This window comes from Manis javanica, chromosome 13 (genome assembly GCF_040802235.1).
Source record: "Manis javanica isolate MJ-LG chromosome 13, MJ_LKY, whole genome shotgun sequence".
NCBI lineage: Eukaryota > Metazoa > Chordata > Mammalia > Pholidota > Manidae > Manis > Manis javanica.
The window spans coordinates 4,096,905-4,111,891 of record NC_133168.1 but is presented as its reverse complement, the minus strand read 5'-3'; the positions used below and the strand labels follow the sequence as shown (position 1 = coordinate 4,111,891).

Here is a 14,987-nt window from a genome sequence, read left to right as displayed (position 1 = left end):
ACCCAGATCATTTTCTTGCAAGGTTTGGGACAATTCAATGCAGCTAATCTGCAGGCATGAGTCACTTTGGGAATCCCAGGAGTCAAGGCTCAGCCGTCTTTCCTACTGCAGAACTAATCAAATGTCATGCCAGTCTGGTGTCCTGAGTAACACCCTGATACCTGTTCACTTTTGATTTTAAACAAGGCACAGAAAAAGAGAAGCAGAAATCTTCTGCTCAGACAGTACACAGGACAGGAAACATGGTCTGTACCTATTCATCATCCTCAGAGTTTAATAAAGGAAAAATTGACTTTTAAAAAATTAGGAGGCCAGAAGGTGAAAACTCAACACATTCACAAAAAATTTAAGTTACTGATGGTGGGTGGCTTATAAAGCAGGGACCCCTTAGCACAAGGATCCCTAAGGGGCAAAGAATCCATTCATGACAAGCTGATGTCCACCTGCTATGAGTCTGTGTTAAAGAAAAAGTTACCCTGACATTTGTTAAAATGGTAAAGAAGATTTTTATTCAGGACAATTGCAATAGGTGCCAAGACTATCACAGTAAAGGGAGAGAGATCAGTCTTAACTCCAAATACAGAAAAGAGAGCTGGGGATTTATCGCTAATGAGCAGAATTGGGTGTTGGGGGGAGGATGAATAAATGAAGAGAAGATCCGAGTAGGGGGATGCTTCCTACCTGACCTAACAGCGCTCTTGGTGAAGGCAGGTCAAGGAAATAATCTGTCACCCGTCAGGCTCTGGTGCTGGGAGCCCCGCAGAAAGCAGAACAGAGGTCCCTGATTGTGCAGCTCACAAATGTGCACACAAAGTGTGTGGGGGGTGTTTTTTTTTTTTTTTTGGTATGTTGAGAAAGGGAAATCAGAATAGGGGAAGAGAGGAAGTGCCGCAAAGGGAAAAGGGAAGCATGACAACTTCTAGGGCAGAAATCCCTCTTCCCCCAAAGAAGGAAGATAGCACCTCAGAACCTGGCTCTGGCAGCCAGTGCAGAAGGGGGTGCAGACTTCTTTGGAGGGGGCCTGCTGAGCTGCTCTGAACACCTGGAAGAGTATACAAACTTCCAGTGCCCAGATGACAGGCCTAGTGCCGTTTTCCACACAGTGTTGACCGAGGTGTGCCAGGGGAGCTGCCGCTTGGGGCAGGGAAGGACAGGGGCAGCCGCCAGTGTCCAGGGCAGGTCCTGTCGGCGGGGGGGGCTCTGGCTCACTGCCCCCAACAGCTGCGCTCCCAGCACTGCATGGACATGGCAGACATGAGGACCTCCAGAGAGAGGCGAGGGCTCACAGACAGGAGGGACGTCCACTCACGCGCGCAGGAAGATGGTCGGCAGGTCAGAGAACAGAAACCAACGCGTATGTGACAGATGTGAGTGACAAAGGAATCTGGTTGTGTGTGGAACTTTGTTAGCTCGAGATTCTCAGGTTTTTTCCATCCTGTACTTGTCTACTCCTGCTCCCCTGTGCATCGTCTTTTTAGATGATATTAAATAACCACTGGCCACTTTTTTTTTTTTTTTTGCCTTTTATGCTTCTCTTTTCCAAATGCATGGGGACAGACTTTCCGGGGAGATGAGGATAACAGGGAAGCCGGTAAAGGGCTACCGAAGTGGAACTGCTTCATTTTCCAGACAGGTAATCTAGTGGTTCCTCATACAGAAAGGATTAATTTACATGGAAATGCTGATAATCCCCCTCACCTTTCAGGTAAAAAAGATTAAAATCAAAGCAGAAAGGCTTTAGGCTATCAAAATGGGTATAAATCTCTGCCAATATTAAGTTAAATATTGCATGACATTGGATTTAATTTTCACCACCATCTATTTAGGCTTAACTCACCTCATAGTTAACCAGCACATGTAGCATTTGAGTTAAATGTTAATTCTTCTCCCCCTTGGTTTAAAAAGGATAATAAAAATGGGGGAGTGGGTAAAGAAGCAGCAATAGATCCTGGCAGTAGCAGTAGTCGTATAAACTGAGCTGTAAACCCCCTGAATTCTCAATTGCCAGCCTGAAAACGAACCCTTGGACGGTCAATGATCAGCCTGCAAGATCAGACAATGCCCCTCAGGGCCTCCCACAGAGGCTCACCGAAGGTCAGCGCAAGGATTCCTTTCTGATTAAGAATCAGGTTCTGCCAGGACAAGTCACTACCGAGATCTGGGTTTGGAGAAGCTTCGACACTGAGGATGAACGGTCCTTACAGGGCATCCTCACACCAGTGCACGGTGCTCCCTAAAACAAAAGGGTGGCGCTTCCAGATATTCCCTTTCCAGTCAAGAAGGAAAAAAGGAGGAGGGAACACTTGAGAAACTGTGCCAGAAACCCCGCTAAGCCTGTCCCCATGCACTATCATGGTTCCCCCAAATGCCTCACGAAGCAGATTTACTACCTTCCCATCTGAAGTTGTGGAGATATAAAGAGAAAGAAAACTTTCCCATCTCAGGGTCACCAGTTATTAGTGGTAGAGCTGAGATTCTATTCAAATCTAATTTGAGAGTATTACTGTTACTGTCCCAATATAGCCAACTGTTATTAATAGGAATTATTAAACATTTTTTAACAATCACAATCTCCATCAGCTTTATCTCCCTTGTTATTAACTAAATACACTTACTCAGCCTTCAGTATCAGTCTTGACACATGGCACTTGACACAGTCATAATTATATCCCTGACTTATAATGAACCAGCAATCAATTAAAAAAACAAAAAAAACCCACACAGTATTTCTAATCATGTCCTGCACAATTAACTTTGGAACGCATGGGTGGCAACCTACATCCACTCGATCTCTTTGCTATTGGCCAGTTGATGCAAGTGCCAAGAGGTTTCAAAATCCCAGGGTTGCCATTCAAAAGAATAACTACGGTGAAGTTTATGTTATCCACAAATTTAATACTAGGAAAGCAATAATTAGAAAAAGATGACAGACCCAGCGCCACTCCCAGAATTTAGCAGCTGCCATGGAGAAGGCTCTCCAAGCTCCTGCTAATCCACCAGTGCAAAACACAACAGCTTCAAATCCACCCATTACTCACGTCCAATTCTGCTTTCTTGTCTACTGGACGTTACACAATTTTCTAAATGCCTCAGTGAATTTCAAACACCAGTCAGTTTTGTAACCTTATTACGAATGAAACCAGGTTCGTATTGTCCAACTCGTTCTGTTCCTCTCTGTGTGGTTTTCCATGAGCTCAGTGTGATGTGTTTTTGACATGTCAACTCAGCTCGGCCAACGCCGCATGGTAACCAAACACCCACTGATCTAGGTGTTGTTGTGAAGGTATTTTGCAGCTGTGATTAAAGACTATACTCAGGTGACTTTAAGTGAAGGCGCTTATCCTCCATAATGTAGGTCTGATTCAATCCGCTGAAAAGGTTTCTAGCAGAGCTGAGGCCTCCCTGAAGGAGAAATGCCACCGGTGGACGGCAGCTCCGGCCTGTGCCTGCCCTAGCAGATGGCCCGCCTCAGTGACTTCAGACTCACCTCGCGGGCCCCACCATCTCGTGAGCCTGTTCCTTGCAGTAAATCTCTTCTTTCCCACTGGTTCTGCTTCTCTGGTTAAAACTTGACAGGTACCTTCCCAAATCACCAATACTTCACAAAGACAAAATACCTAGGAATAACTTTAACAGGAAATATATGGTTCCTAAAAACCTCAGAGAGATAGATTTATAGGTTTACACCCAGGCCTAGTCAAACATGCAGCTGGACTAGTGCTCAGATCACGACAGAATAATCTTAAAATTCCTCCAGAAGAGTAAAAGGAGAGAGAGAACAATTTGGAAAATACAAATTTCTAACACTGACTGAGTGTTATTCTGTGCTGCGCTCTTCACTAGGAACCACCTAGGAAGACAACTGGCAGGTAATTCAAGGAACGAACGCATTGGGAGGGTGGGTCAGGACCAGGCGTATTTTGTACGCAGGCTCTTCCATTTTGAATGCATCTCAGCCAAGCAGGATTACCTAGGAGCTCCCGTTTTCTTCTTCATGCTCATTGATGTTGCAATGCAAGGATAAATCGGGGGATAAGGATAGAAGGTGTAAAACTAAAGAAAAGGACCAAGTGGTTCAGAAGAAAACAGGGGGCTTTGTCAAGTTCTGCTAGGACTTGTGAGCCTCACTCAGAATATGACTATTATTACAGTCACACAGCAACAGCATTTAGTATAATGCATATGCGGATGACACTTGCTTCTCTGTATTTGGAGTAAATTAAGCAATTTGTGTTTTTAAATTTAGTAAACTGGAGGTAGGAAAGTCCTTCCCACCACCTCAGGCTCACCCAGGAACACGGAGCAGGGTAACAGTGCCGTAAACAACTGCCACTGTTGCATTCCAATTCAGTCTCCAAATGTTTGCTCAGTTCGGTGCAGACCCAGGCTTGCAACTCACATGAACAATTTTTGGGTGGTGTTTTGCTCCGGTCCAAAAATGTGAAAACTGATGTGGTTGACACAGATACCTTTCAATTTCAAAGTGGGTTTATCTTTTTTTTTTTAAAAAAGAAAATAACCCTCACAGCTTTACTAAATGGATATATATTTAATACTAGAATAAAGGTCGTTGACTTCATCCTTCAGTGTGACTGGTGCTCTGTAGCATTAATATCAGGATGCAGCTGTTGTTCAAAGAAACGTAAGCATGATGCAATCAATGCCCAGTCAATAATAAAATTTTTACATATTTTCTTATCATAATGTGGTATAGATTGGATGCCAGCAATGAGGTAATCTAATGAGTAATTAGAAATACACTCAATATTGTATAGTTTGAGAATCTGTGTCCCCAGAACATGGCATAATTAGTTCAGAGCCCTTTTTTTGGCTGCCAGCATATCCCCGCTAGAGTTTTTGGGTCTGGGAATTTTCAGCGTAATGGATTGTGCAGTTGAAAAGCTTTTATGTTTGAAGATGCGGCTAGTCTAATACAGCTGCTGCAAGAGAATAACATTTAAAACGAGCCATCTCCGGAATCTGCAACTATGCTTGCGATCATGATGTATGAGGCTTCAGGAAGCACAATCAGGCTCTTCCTGTGCGTGTGGCTCGGAGCTGTGACTACCTGCTGACCTGGTAAATTCTGACTGATATCCTATCACTTGCCTGGGACAGTTTACACCGTTACACCTGGACACTCACAATGCTTCACAGACCGAAGGGCCAGCTTCTCCTTAACACCCTTCACCTGCAGTATTCATAGGATATTTTCACTCATATGCAAAAAATATGGTTAACCTCAATTTACACAGAAAATGCTAAAAGCCAACAAGTAGCTTCATTCAATTTTTCTTCATATCATGGAACAATACTGAAAGGAAAAAAATCATATGAACTGAGATGATGTGGTTGAATAGAAGAAGGTTTCTTGGGAAATCAATTAGAAGACTAAAATAATTGCTTTTTAATGGAACTTTATGGAATAATTACCTGTGTTTGAAAGATAACTTACCAGTAATACCATTGGATTCCTGCTGTAGGTCACAGTACCAGAGTCGGTTTACTGGGTCACATCCCTCCCTTATCGATAGTAAGACGTAGCGACCATCGTCGGATAACTACAAAGGAAATAAAAATGGCACAGGGGCTGGTTAGGATATATTTTTGGTGAGAGCATCGTTAAGTAAAAGGTAAAGGTTAACTTCATATACAGTATCTGTACCCCAAATAGATGATTGGATAAAGTTTAAAAAAAAAGTTGTCAAAATAATGTTCTCAATTTTAACTTATTTCACTCTTTGTTTACTTATATTTATCCATAAAACAGTGAAGTATTTAAGTAGAAAATTCATCAGAAATAATTAAATGTCATGACTCAGTGTGATTTTTATTTCAAGTCTATTTGTCACTGAAAAGATATGCAATCTGTCATTTTGAATATTAATATTCCTGACTTTGAAGTTGTGTCATGGGTTACGTATTTTAAAAGAATTTCACTTGTGGCTCACACTGGTCACATTAACAAGTGTCTGTTGAGCAGCTCTGTATGCATATCTTCAGTCATTGCTACCACAAGGTGTCAGGGGACAAAGGCCTGTGCTTCTGTGGATTTCTTTTATAGTATTTAACAGAAGAATCTTCAGTAGCAAAAAGAAGCTCTGATAAAAAGCTAATGCAACAAACTATATATTATGGTTTTGAGTTGCCAAAATTGATGAAGTGGAATCTAAATCCACTAATTTTTTTCATTCAACATAATTTAAAAAATTAATCCATGCTGATATATATATATACATTTACTTAACTGCTATACAGTACTCCAATCTGGAAATATACCACAATTAATTGCCACAACTGATAAACATTTAGATTATTTCTATTTCCTTTCTATTACAAGCAATACTTTAGACAAATTCTTGAACTTGTGTATTTGTGGCCTTGTAAGTGCTTCCCGGGGTTTGTAACTAGAAGTAAAATTGTAAAATTTCTCACTGGTAGGCTATGTACATACTCAACTTTATTAGACATTGCCAAATTATTTTAAGAGATTGTACTAATTTATACTCTTATATTTCAGCAGTGTGACAGTTCCTGTTTTTCCACCTCCTACAATGATGATTAGTTTTGTGTGTCTTGGCTAGGTCACCGTACCTAGATATTTGGTCAAAGATTATTCTGGATGTTTCTGTGAAGGTGTTTTTTGAATGAGATTAACATTTAAATTGGTGGGCTCTGAGTAAGGCAGATTGCCCTCCATGAGGCGGGTGAGCCTCATCCAATCAGCTGACGGCCTTAATAGAAAAACACTGCTATTGTTTGCCCTTCCCAAGCAAGAAGGCATTTTGCCAACAGACTGCCTTTGGACTCAAACTGACACTAAGGGGTTCCAGCCTGATAGCCTGCCCTGAAGACTTTAGACTTGTCAAGCTTGCATAATCACATTAGCCAATTCTTTAAAAATAAACCTTTTCATTCATTTGTTCAACCAAGAAATATTTGCTTGGTGGCTATCAGGTACAAGACATTTTTCTAGGTGTTAAAGTGACATCCGTGAACAAATTAGGGAAAAACGTCACATTCCAGTGGAGGAGACAAACACACAACTATGAACTATGTAGTGTATGATAAAATGATAGATGCCATGGAGCTCACGAACAGGTCTGGGCAAGGGAGACAGGATGTGTGTGGAGGGACAATGGTTTTAAATACAAAAGTCGAGGTAGGCCTCATTAAGAAGGCATTTTACCATTATCTTTGGACTCATACTGTCATCTTTTTCTCTATGTAACTTCTCTGGCTGCTTTTAAGGTTTTCGTACTATCTTTGGTTTCCTGAGAATTGGTTATAATGGGCTTTGCTGAAATAGCCTGTTTGAGACTTGTTGAGCACCTTAGATCTGTAGATTTGCCTATTTTATTAAATTCATAACATTTATGGCCATTTTTTCCTCATTAATATTTTTTGTGTCTCCTCGCCCCTACTGTAGGACTTCAAATACACAGTGTTAGATCACTTGGTAAATGGTCCCACGGGTCAGTAAGACTGTTCATTTGCTTTCAATTTTTTTTGTCTTTGTGGTTTATAGTTTCAATAGTCCTGTCTTCAAATTCACTGATATTTCCTTTTATAGCATCTGAAGTGATGTTAAGCCCACACAGCAAATTTTTCAGTTCAGATAGTTTATTTTTCCACCTCTAGAAGAATATTTGGTTTGTCTTTATATTATCTATTTCTTTATTCATTACATTAATGTTTCCTAAAAGCCTTTCAAAACTATTTTCATAATAGCTTTTAAAAAGTCCTTGTTTGCTAAGTCAACTACCTGCCATTTCTGAATCTGTTTTATTGACTAATTTTACTCCTGGTTATAAGCCACATTTTTCTGCTGCTTTACACATATAGTAATTTTTAATTGGATTCTGAAGATTTGGCGTGCAGTCTGGGTTTTGTTTTTGGTGTTTTATGGGGTATTTTTTAGGTCTTCTTTTAAAAAGTTATGAGGCAGTTAATTTGATCCACTCGATCCACTTAAGGCTTGTCTTCAAGCTCTGCTGGGTCAAGTCCACAGCCCTCCAGCTACGGCCTGGACTCTCTGGGGTCTTGCTGAATACCCTGGGTGTTCACAAAGTCTTTCCACTTTGGTCGGAATGTGAAAAATCTCCCAGATTTGTTAAACCTTGGTAATTGTTGGCTTACAGCTCCCTGGTAGTCGGCTTGAATCATGGGGTCTCACCCTATGCACACACTGTGTAATAGTCACCCAGACACGAGGGGACACAAAGGCAGATCTCTGGGACTCTGAGTGGGCAGTGCCCCTACTTTTGACACTCTGCCTATAAATTCCAGTGGCTTCAGTTGTCCTGAACTCCAATCTCTGGATCCTAGTTCAGTGTGACTGCAATGCTCTGTGGGCTCGCCTCCGTGTGTGTGCCAGGCTCCAGAAAATGCCTCCAGGCAGGAAGCTGGAGTAACCCCAGGACTCGACTTTTTCACAGACGACAGTCCTGCAATGCCTATTGACCAATATCTAAAAACAGTTGCTTTCATATAACTTTGCATACTTTTTTAGCTGTTTATGGCGGGTGGGCTAGGCCAGTATCAGTTATACATCATGGTTAGAAATAAATTTTGTCATTATATATATATATATTATTTTAACTCACTTTTAATTCTTAGTTAGATAATTACATTTTTAGGGTATACCATTGTGTTCACTTTAAAAAAAAGCATGGACTTAAGAATAAAGAGTGTAATTAATATCAGACTAAAAATAAGGCATATAATTAATAAAAAACATAACAATGCTGTATACTTCCTTCTGTTTCACTGCATGGCGGGATATTTTCACTGTTCTGCTCCCTATTTCACTAATACTTCTATGAACTCCTGCAGCCCTTGGGACTTGCTTCTTTTATGCAGGGTTAAAACCGCTAAACGTAACGCGCTTGAGCTGCTGTATGGCTTTCATCGAGCTGACACACACCGATTCCTGGCATCAGTGCAATGGGATGATATCAAGCTAAATGTCATCTCAGCAAGAGTGTTCGAGCATGGACTGCTTAAGGGTTTTACTTACTAGCAGCAGCAAATTTTTAGACTTGAAGGAATCAGATTCCAGCTTTCCAAAAACATCCATCCACTTTCTAGCTACAGGTTCATTTAGCTAGACCAGCTGTCTGTCAGTCAGGTTCTCTGCATTTATAAATCACGCATGTCTAAAACGTCTAGCATTTTCAAACACTTGGCAGCAGATTGGATGTTAAAAGTTAAACATCTCTTTCTCAGATAAAACTGTTTTAAAGCACATGGGTAACTGAGACATCAGCAGGATTCCGAGGAAGTGAACAGTTTTCTACAAGATTCTAGGAAGTCTGGTTTAATTTGCCTGCTCTTTCTTCTTGCTATTTTTTAAGTTCTGAAGCAGTCTCCCTTCCCCAAAATGAATCATACTTTGCTTTCTGAGCTTTTGTCACAAACTACACATAATACTGAATGACTCATGTGCATTCTCTTCATCTTTTTTCTAGGCTCCTTATAGTCTTTTTAAAGATGTCAGACAGTTTTGAGAAACCTGATTTCTGATTTCAATTATTTTCTCCATTCTCATCCTCAATGCATATCCAAATTACCTCTCATCGAAAAGACCTTTAAGTGGGTCTCTTGCATATGAACATACACCTTCACTGGGTTTTAGAAACTCTATCTAAGAATCTGTATTCTGTTTTCAGTTACAGCTGATGTATTTGGCTTCCAGACTCTTGACTATTCTATTTACCTTGCTTTCCCCCTTTCCTCTTTGCACTGCATTCATGTAAATTTCTTTATAAACCTTTTCCTTTCTTTGAATACTTGGGAAATCACAAATATTTTATTTCTAGTCTTTCAGAGGTTTTCCTTAAGCTTTTCATCTAGACAACTAATAAACCAATGTCTGGAATTTTAGTTCCTCCTCATTTTTAAACTGTCCTGTATTAAGAATATCAGCAGCAACTTCACAATCATAACTTTATTGAATGTAAGGGAAAGCAGCCTCATTAATAATATTTCATACTTTTGTTCTCTTGTTCTTTAAATGAAGGCAGAGTCTTTCCAGCTTAGGGCTTAAAGTCACATCAATCACAAATGACAGTTAGTTCAGCTGTCGTGACTCAGCCAACAGAAAGATAGGGCAGGAAAACCCACTGCGCGAGCCACACCAAACCTGCGCTGACAGCTGTCCCAAGCACATCGAATGAGTTTTCCTCAGCATTTCTGGCTGGACTAAATAGTTGCTGCGGTTTATGTTTAATCCAAGGCAGGAAGTCCCAAGGTACGTGGCTGTGGAGTGCCATTAAGTCAGTCTTTTCCACTATAACTCTCTTTGTCACAATCCAGGGAGATCCCACAGCCACTAAGCAAAGCTAAACAACTCTAAGCTGTCAAGTGCTCAAAGTCTCATATTTCAAAGTCATTTCTAAGTTACTGTTGCCCCAAAATATACAAATTAGAAATACACTTTCTTCCACTAAACTTCAATCAGTAACAATGTGTATTTAACCACAGCCTCACATTCAGACTACTTCAAGGCAATTTTTTAAATAAATTTTGTTAATCATTGGGGGTGGGGGAGAGACAAAAATGTTGATGAGGGCACTCAAATCTCATCTGAATAAAGTGACTTCCCTGAAATCCAGATGAAAGGAAAACAGAAAAGCAGGACAGTGAGGGACCACACTAGGCTTTCACGGGACAGTGTCAAGTTCCAGTTCACACAGTATTGTTGTTTTTCCTTTAAACAGTTTGACAGCTAGAACAGTCATAGAATAAACAATACAACATCAGCTAGAATAACTGCTCTGTGGAAGCAATTAATCTGATTCAAAAGCACTGACTTCTTGCAGTAAGGTTGCAATAACCCTAGTCTGACCCATTATGATACATGTAATTCTTAAATCTGTGCTTTTCATAGCTTCCTTCTATTTTATGCCTACACTATTTCAAAGATATTTTCCTGGACTCAAAATGATTTTATTATGAAGATCTACCTTTTATGTAAATAAATGTTAATTAATGAAAACAAAATTCTAAGAATTACTGTAAATGAAATATTTAATTTGTTAATATTAAATCCACTATTTGTAAGAAGAATGAAAGCTAAAACTCTTCACCATTCTTATTACTGAGAATTTTTAAAAAAGCATTTCCCTTTAGATACAAGTTACTTAGACAATCTAATTCTGGGATGTCATTTGTTGAAATTACATTTAATTAACTGATTAGATATCTTCAGAAAATGTTAATTAAGGAAGAAGATGGCAGTAACATCTGTATCAATAAAAGTACTTAGAAAAAGGAAAAATGAGATGAGCAAAGGCTGTGGCATTCTATTGATGGGCTAAATAAATTTGGAAATCTGCTAGTAATTAGCTTTTTATTATCCATAAGTAGTGGAACCTTGATAGTTAAAAAAACAAAGCCAAAGGCCACTCCTTGACGCTGGAGTGGATGATAAGAGACGGCGACTGCCACCGAAGGCGTCTGGTTTGAACAGAAGAATCTAGATACCAGCTAACTTTCCGTCTGCTTTATCAAAGACATAGTTTAATATGTGCCACCAGACACAGCCGTCCACTATTTGGGGGAGTCGGAGCGGGGGCTGCGTATCCGACCATCATTTTCTGGCCGTCTGCGGCTGCTAACCCAGGTTCTGGAACACAACCATCAACAGCAGAGGGCCTTCAGGAGCTCACGCCCAGGTGGGACGCGCACACACACCCACACACACGTGCACGCAGATAAAGCAACGCTGCAGAACCTTACGGGCAGGAAATGCAAAGTACAGCGGGAGGGCAGGGAAGAGCGCCTGCCAGGCAGGAGAGCCGGGAGGAAAGGTGAGATCTGGGCAGGCTTTGGGAAGGGGTGACCCCCGAGTAGTGATAGAGAAGCGGCCTTCCTCTAAAGTGGCTCCTGGGATTTTCCACCCGTACGGCTGCCATGGAGGTACGGGTATCGGCCCAGACCCGGGCTGGAGGTAACCACTCCCAAGCAGACCCCGACGACAGCGGGCTGCACCCCGGAGGCGCACGGCGGGGCGGGGGCACGGAGCCCCAGGCCTCGGCCTCAGGCTGGGCAGGGCCACCCCTCCCAGGGCCACGAGTTCTCTTGGGTTCATCGCACGAGGGATGACCGGCTTGTGCAGGGCCACGAAGGCCCAGAGCCCCGCGCCCCGGTTAGGAGAACGCCGACGGGCTGGCCCAGCTCCCGGGCTGCGGTCTTGGCAGGGACGCACCACGGCTCACCCCCTCCGGCCTCAGCCTCCCCGGCACGGGGGACATTGTGGCAGAGCTGCCCTGAAACCTCCGCAGCCTGCGGGCCGGGGCGGCAGGCGGGGCGCCCACAAGGCCCGGGACACGCGGCGCGCGAGCACAGCGCCGCCCTGCGGGCCCGCGCGGGACCCACAGACGTGCGCCAGGCCGGGTCTCCTCGGACCTCCGTCCGCCCGCCCTGGCTTGTCATCCCGGTGTCCTTCCCGCGGGCCGGAGGCACGCTCTCCGAGGGCTGGCCTCCGGGTGCCAGGAGGGCACCCGGGCACCCTGCCGTCTCGTGCATACTTCCCACGGGGCGGGGCGGGCGGAAGGGGCTCCAGGCTTTGCATCTGCATTGAAGAAGCCACACTAAGTCACCGAGAAACTGATGGTGCATCCGGTGCGGTCACGCAGCCCCGAGATAGTGCTACTCACCCAAGAAACCTTGATAGACGCCACCCAAAACGATCAGACGGAGTTTGTACTTTAAAGGGCATTTAGGTTCCTCTTCCCACCCCCGCCCCGCCCCCACAGGTCACGTGACCCAGCACATCCAGGAACGGAACCCCTCGGAACCCAGGAGCCCGAAAACCAGGGGAATCCAGGGCACACACCCCAGGGGCATCTGGTCCCAAAGACTATGTTGTTAGGAAACGCCTTCAGTTAATACTTCATGTGGGGTCAGCAGCCACCCATTCAGAGCAGAGTCCGGCCCGCTGCTAGGTGTGTTCGTAAGAGGTCATCAGCTCTGCTACCGGTTCATCTGGGCTGTTCTTTGTTTAATATGAATTTACATAAGTAAACAGAAAATAAAACTAATATGTCTATGACAGTTTCTCTGGAGAATGGGATCCATTTTATTTGAAACAATAAGCCCATTGTTATTACTAGCATTATACAAATTTTAAAGCTGATGACTGGCTATTCTTGGTCTCAGTACTGTATAAAAAGAACAGCTGGGCTTCCCAAGTGACTGGAATAAGCTAGCTTTTCTTCATGCATCTCATGTTAAGAGAAAACAGAAAGATCACTTATTAATGTTTTATACTCCCAGTTGTTTAACTGTCTACAAAGTTGTCTCTCAAAACAAAGGGACACATAACCAATATTTACATATGTACATAGAATATGTGGACTTTCATCAAGCCTACCATTTTCAAAGAAAAACTCCTCAGTCCTTTTATGCTAGAGCTACTGGACTCCATAGTCTTGTGGTGTTACATTAATAACCAAGTCACAGACATGAAATTTCTTTAATGTAGGTAATTTTTTCCACTTAGAATTCAACAAAAAGAGGGTGGAGAATTTGCATCTAATGCATTTTTTCAAACTGAGGAAAGTGTGCTCTTTTATGTAATATGATAAGAGAATTAACTGTGTGTATAAAATAACTATACTAAAAAGCAATGAGACTTAAAATTGTCTGGGAAGTTAACAAAAGGAGTGAAAATGGATTTTAATAACTTTGAGAGTTAATCATGTTCCTCTCAGAGCAGAAAACTTCACAATTTCATGCATTCTTCTGGATCCCTTTCAAAACAGTTGTGAATCAAAGCAAAAGCTCTACTAAGTATGTTTCCAAAACTTAATCTAGGAAAACTTATCAGTGTCAAACTAATCACCTCTACTGATGGCTTTTCATGCACAGGACTCATTAAGGATCTGCAATAAACTAGGAGACAGTGTAAGTAACAGAAATACAGGGGTAGTCATAAGGGAACATTTCCAATAAACATTAAATCACCGTACTTTAGCAATGGAGGGATAAAATCAACTCAGATATTATATAATGTGTTGCTTAGTATGACAGAAACAGACATAGTGGAAAGTTCTAGGAAAAGAAAGCCCATTCAAACTAGAACGAGTAATGTAGGTTTTGAGGTGATGTAGCCACTGTTGTTTCTAATCTACCTGGTTGTTTCTCTGGCAGATAAGCTTGGTTATTTGTTTGTTTTCTATTCCCCCTTACTGAGCAATAAGGGGGGGTCATGTGAGAAAGTGGCTGGCCCGCAAATCCAACCTTACCATTACAAGAACCACCCTCCCATCGGGGCTGCTTCATATATACAGAGTGGCACCACCTTCTAGCTTTACCCCAAATGGTCTTCAGTTTGGCTTCCTGACTTTGCTGCCTTCACAGCCATGCTGCTGAGATTTTCCTGCATGCTAATCACCATTCTCACTTTGTGCAGGGCTGATGACAAAGGACACAGGCAGTGAGCCCTGGACACACAGTCCACCCAGGGCTCATACGAAGACAAGCACTAGAGGGAAGAAGTCTCTAGAAGCTCGAGGGAAGTGCAGAGCTCCCTGGGACAGCGCAAGCAGATGAAGGGTCACCAACAGGAGCATATGCTGGCAGCCTCAGGCTCAAGGTCAAGAGGACATGGTGGCTTTAAGATGCCACGCAAACTGAACATGGTGGAAATTCTATCATGAGCTCCCATGCTTCGTTGTTTTATTTAAAAATGTTTAGGTAGAACCGTTTACAACAAGAACATCTTCCATAAGGGCCAGAGCCTGCCTGTCTCTGCCCCTGAGTACTGCCTGGCCCTCATGGAGTGGACACCCAAGGGCTGGGCGTACTAGGCACTGAGGGGACTATGCTGACAGGGAAGGGGGCCTTGAGCAATTACTGCTCCGAGTCAAAACCACCTGGGGAGCAAGGGGCAGGTGAGGAGTTCCCCGAGAAACACCAGGACTTTACTGATGTGTTGGTCTGTAAGGCGAGGCTGGGGGCACACCAGGCCAAGCGGGTCT

At 42.7% G+C, this 14,987-nt stretch overlaps 1 protein-coding gene across 1 annotated transcript in view; it reads right to left on the bottom strand.

The window, feature by feature from the left end:
* PREP (prolyl endopeptidase) overlaps positions 1-14,987 on the bottom strand; it is a 103,223-nt gene that overhangs the window by 52,560 nt on the left and 35,676 nt on the right. The window contains exon 7 of the mRNA XM_037012298.2: positions 5,456-5,561. Coding sequence (XP_036868193.1) covers positions 5,456-5,561 — 106 coding nt within the window. The remainder of the gene's footprint in view (positions 1-5,455; positions 5,562-14,987) is intronic.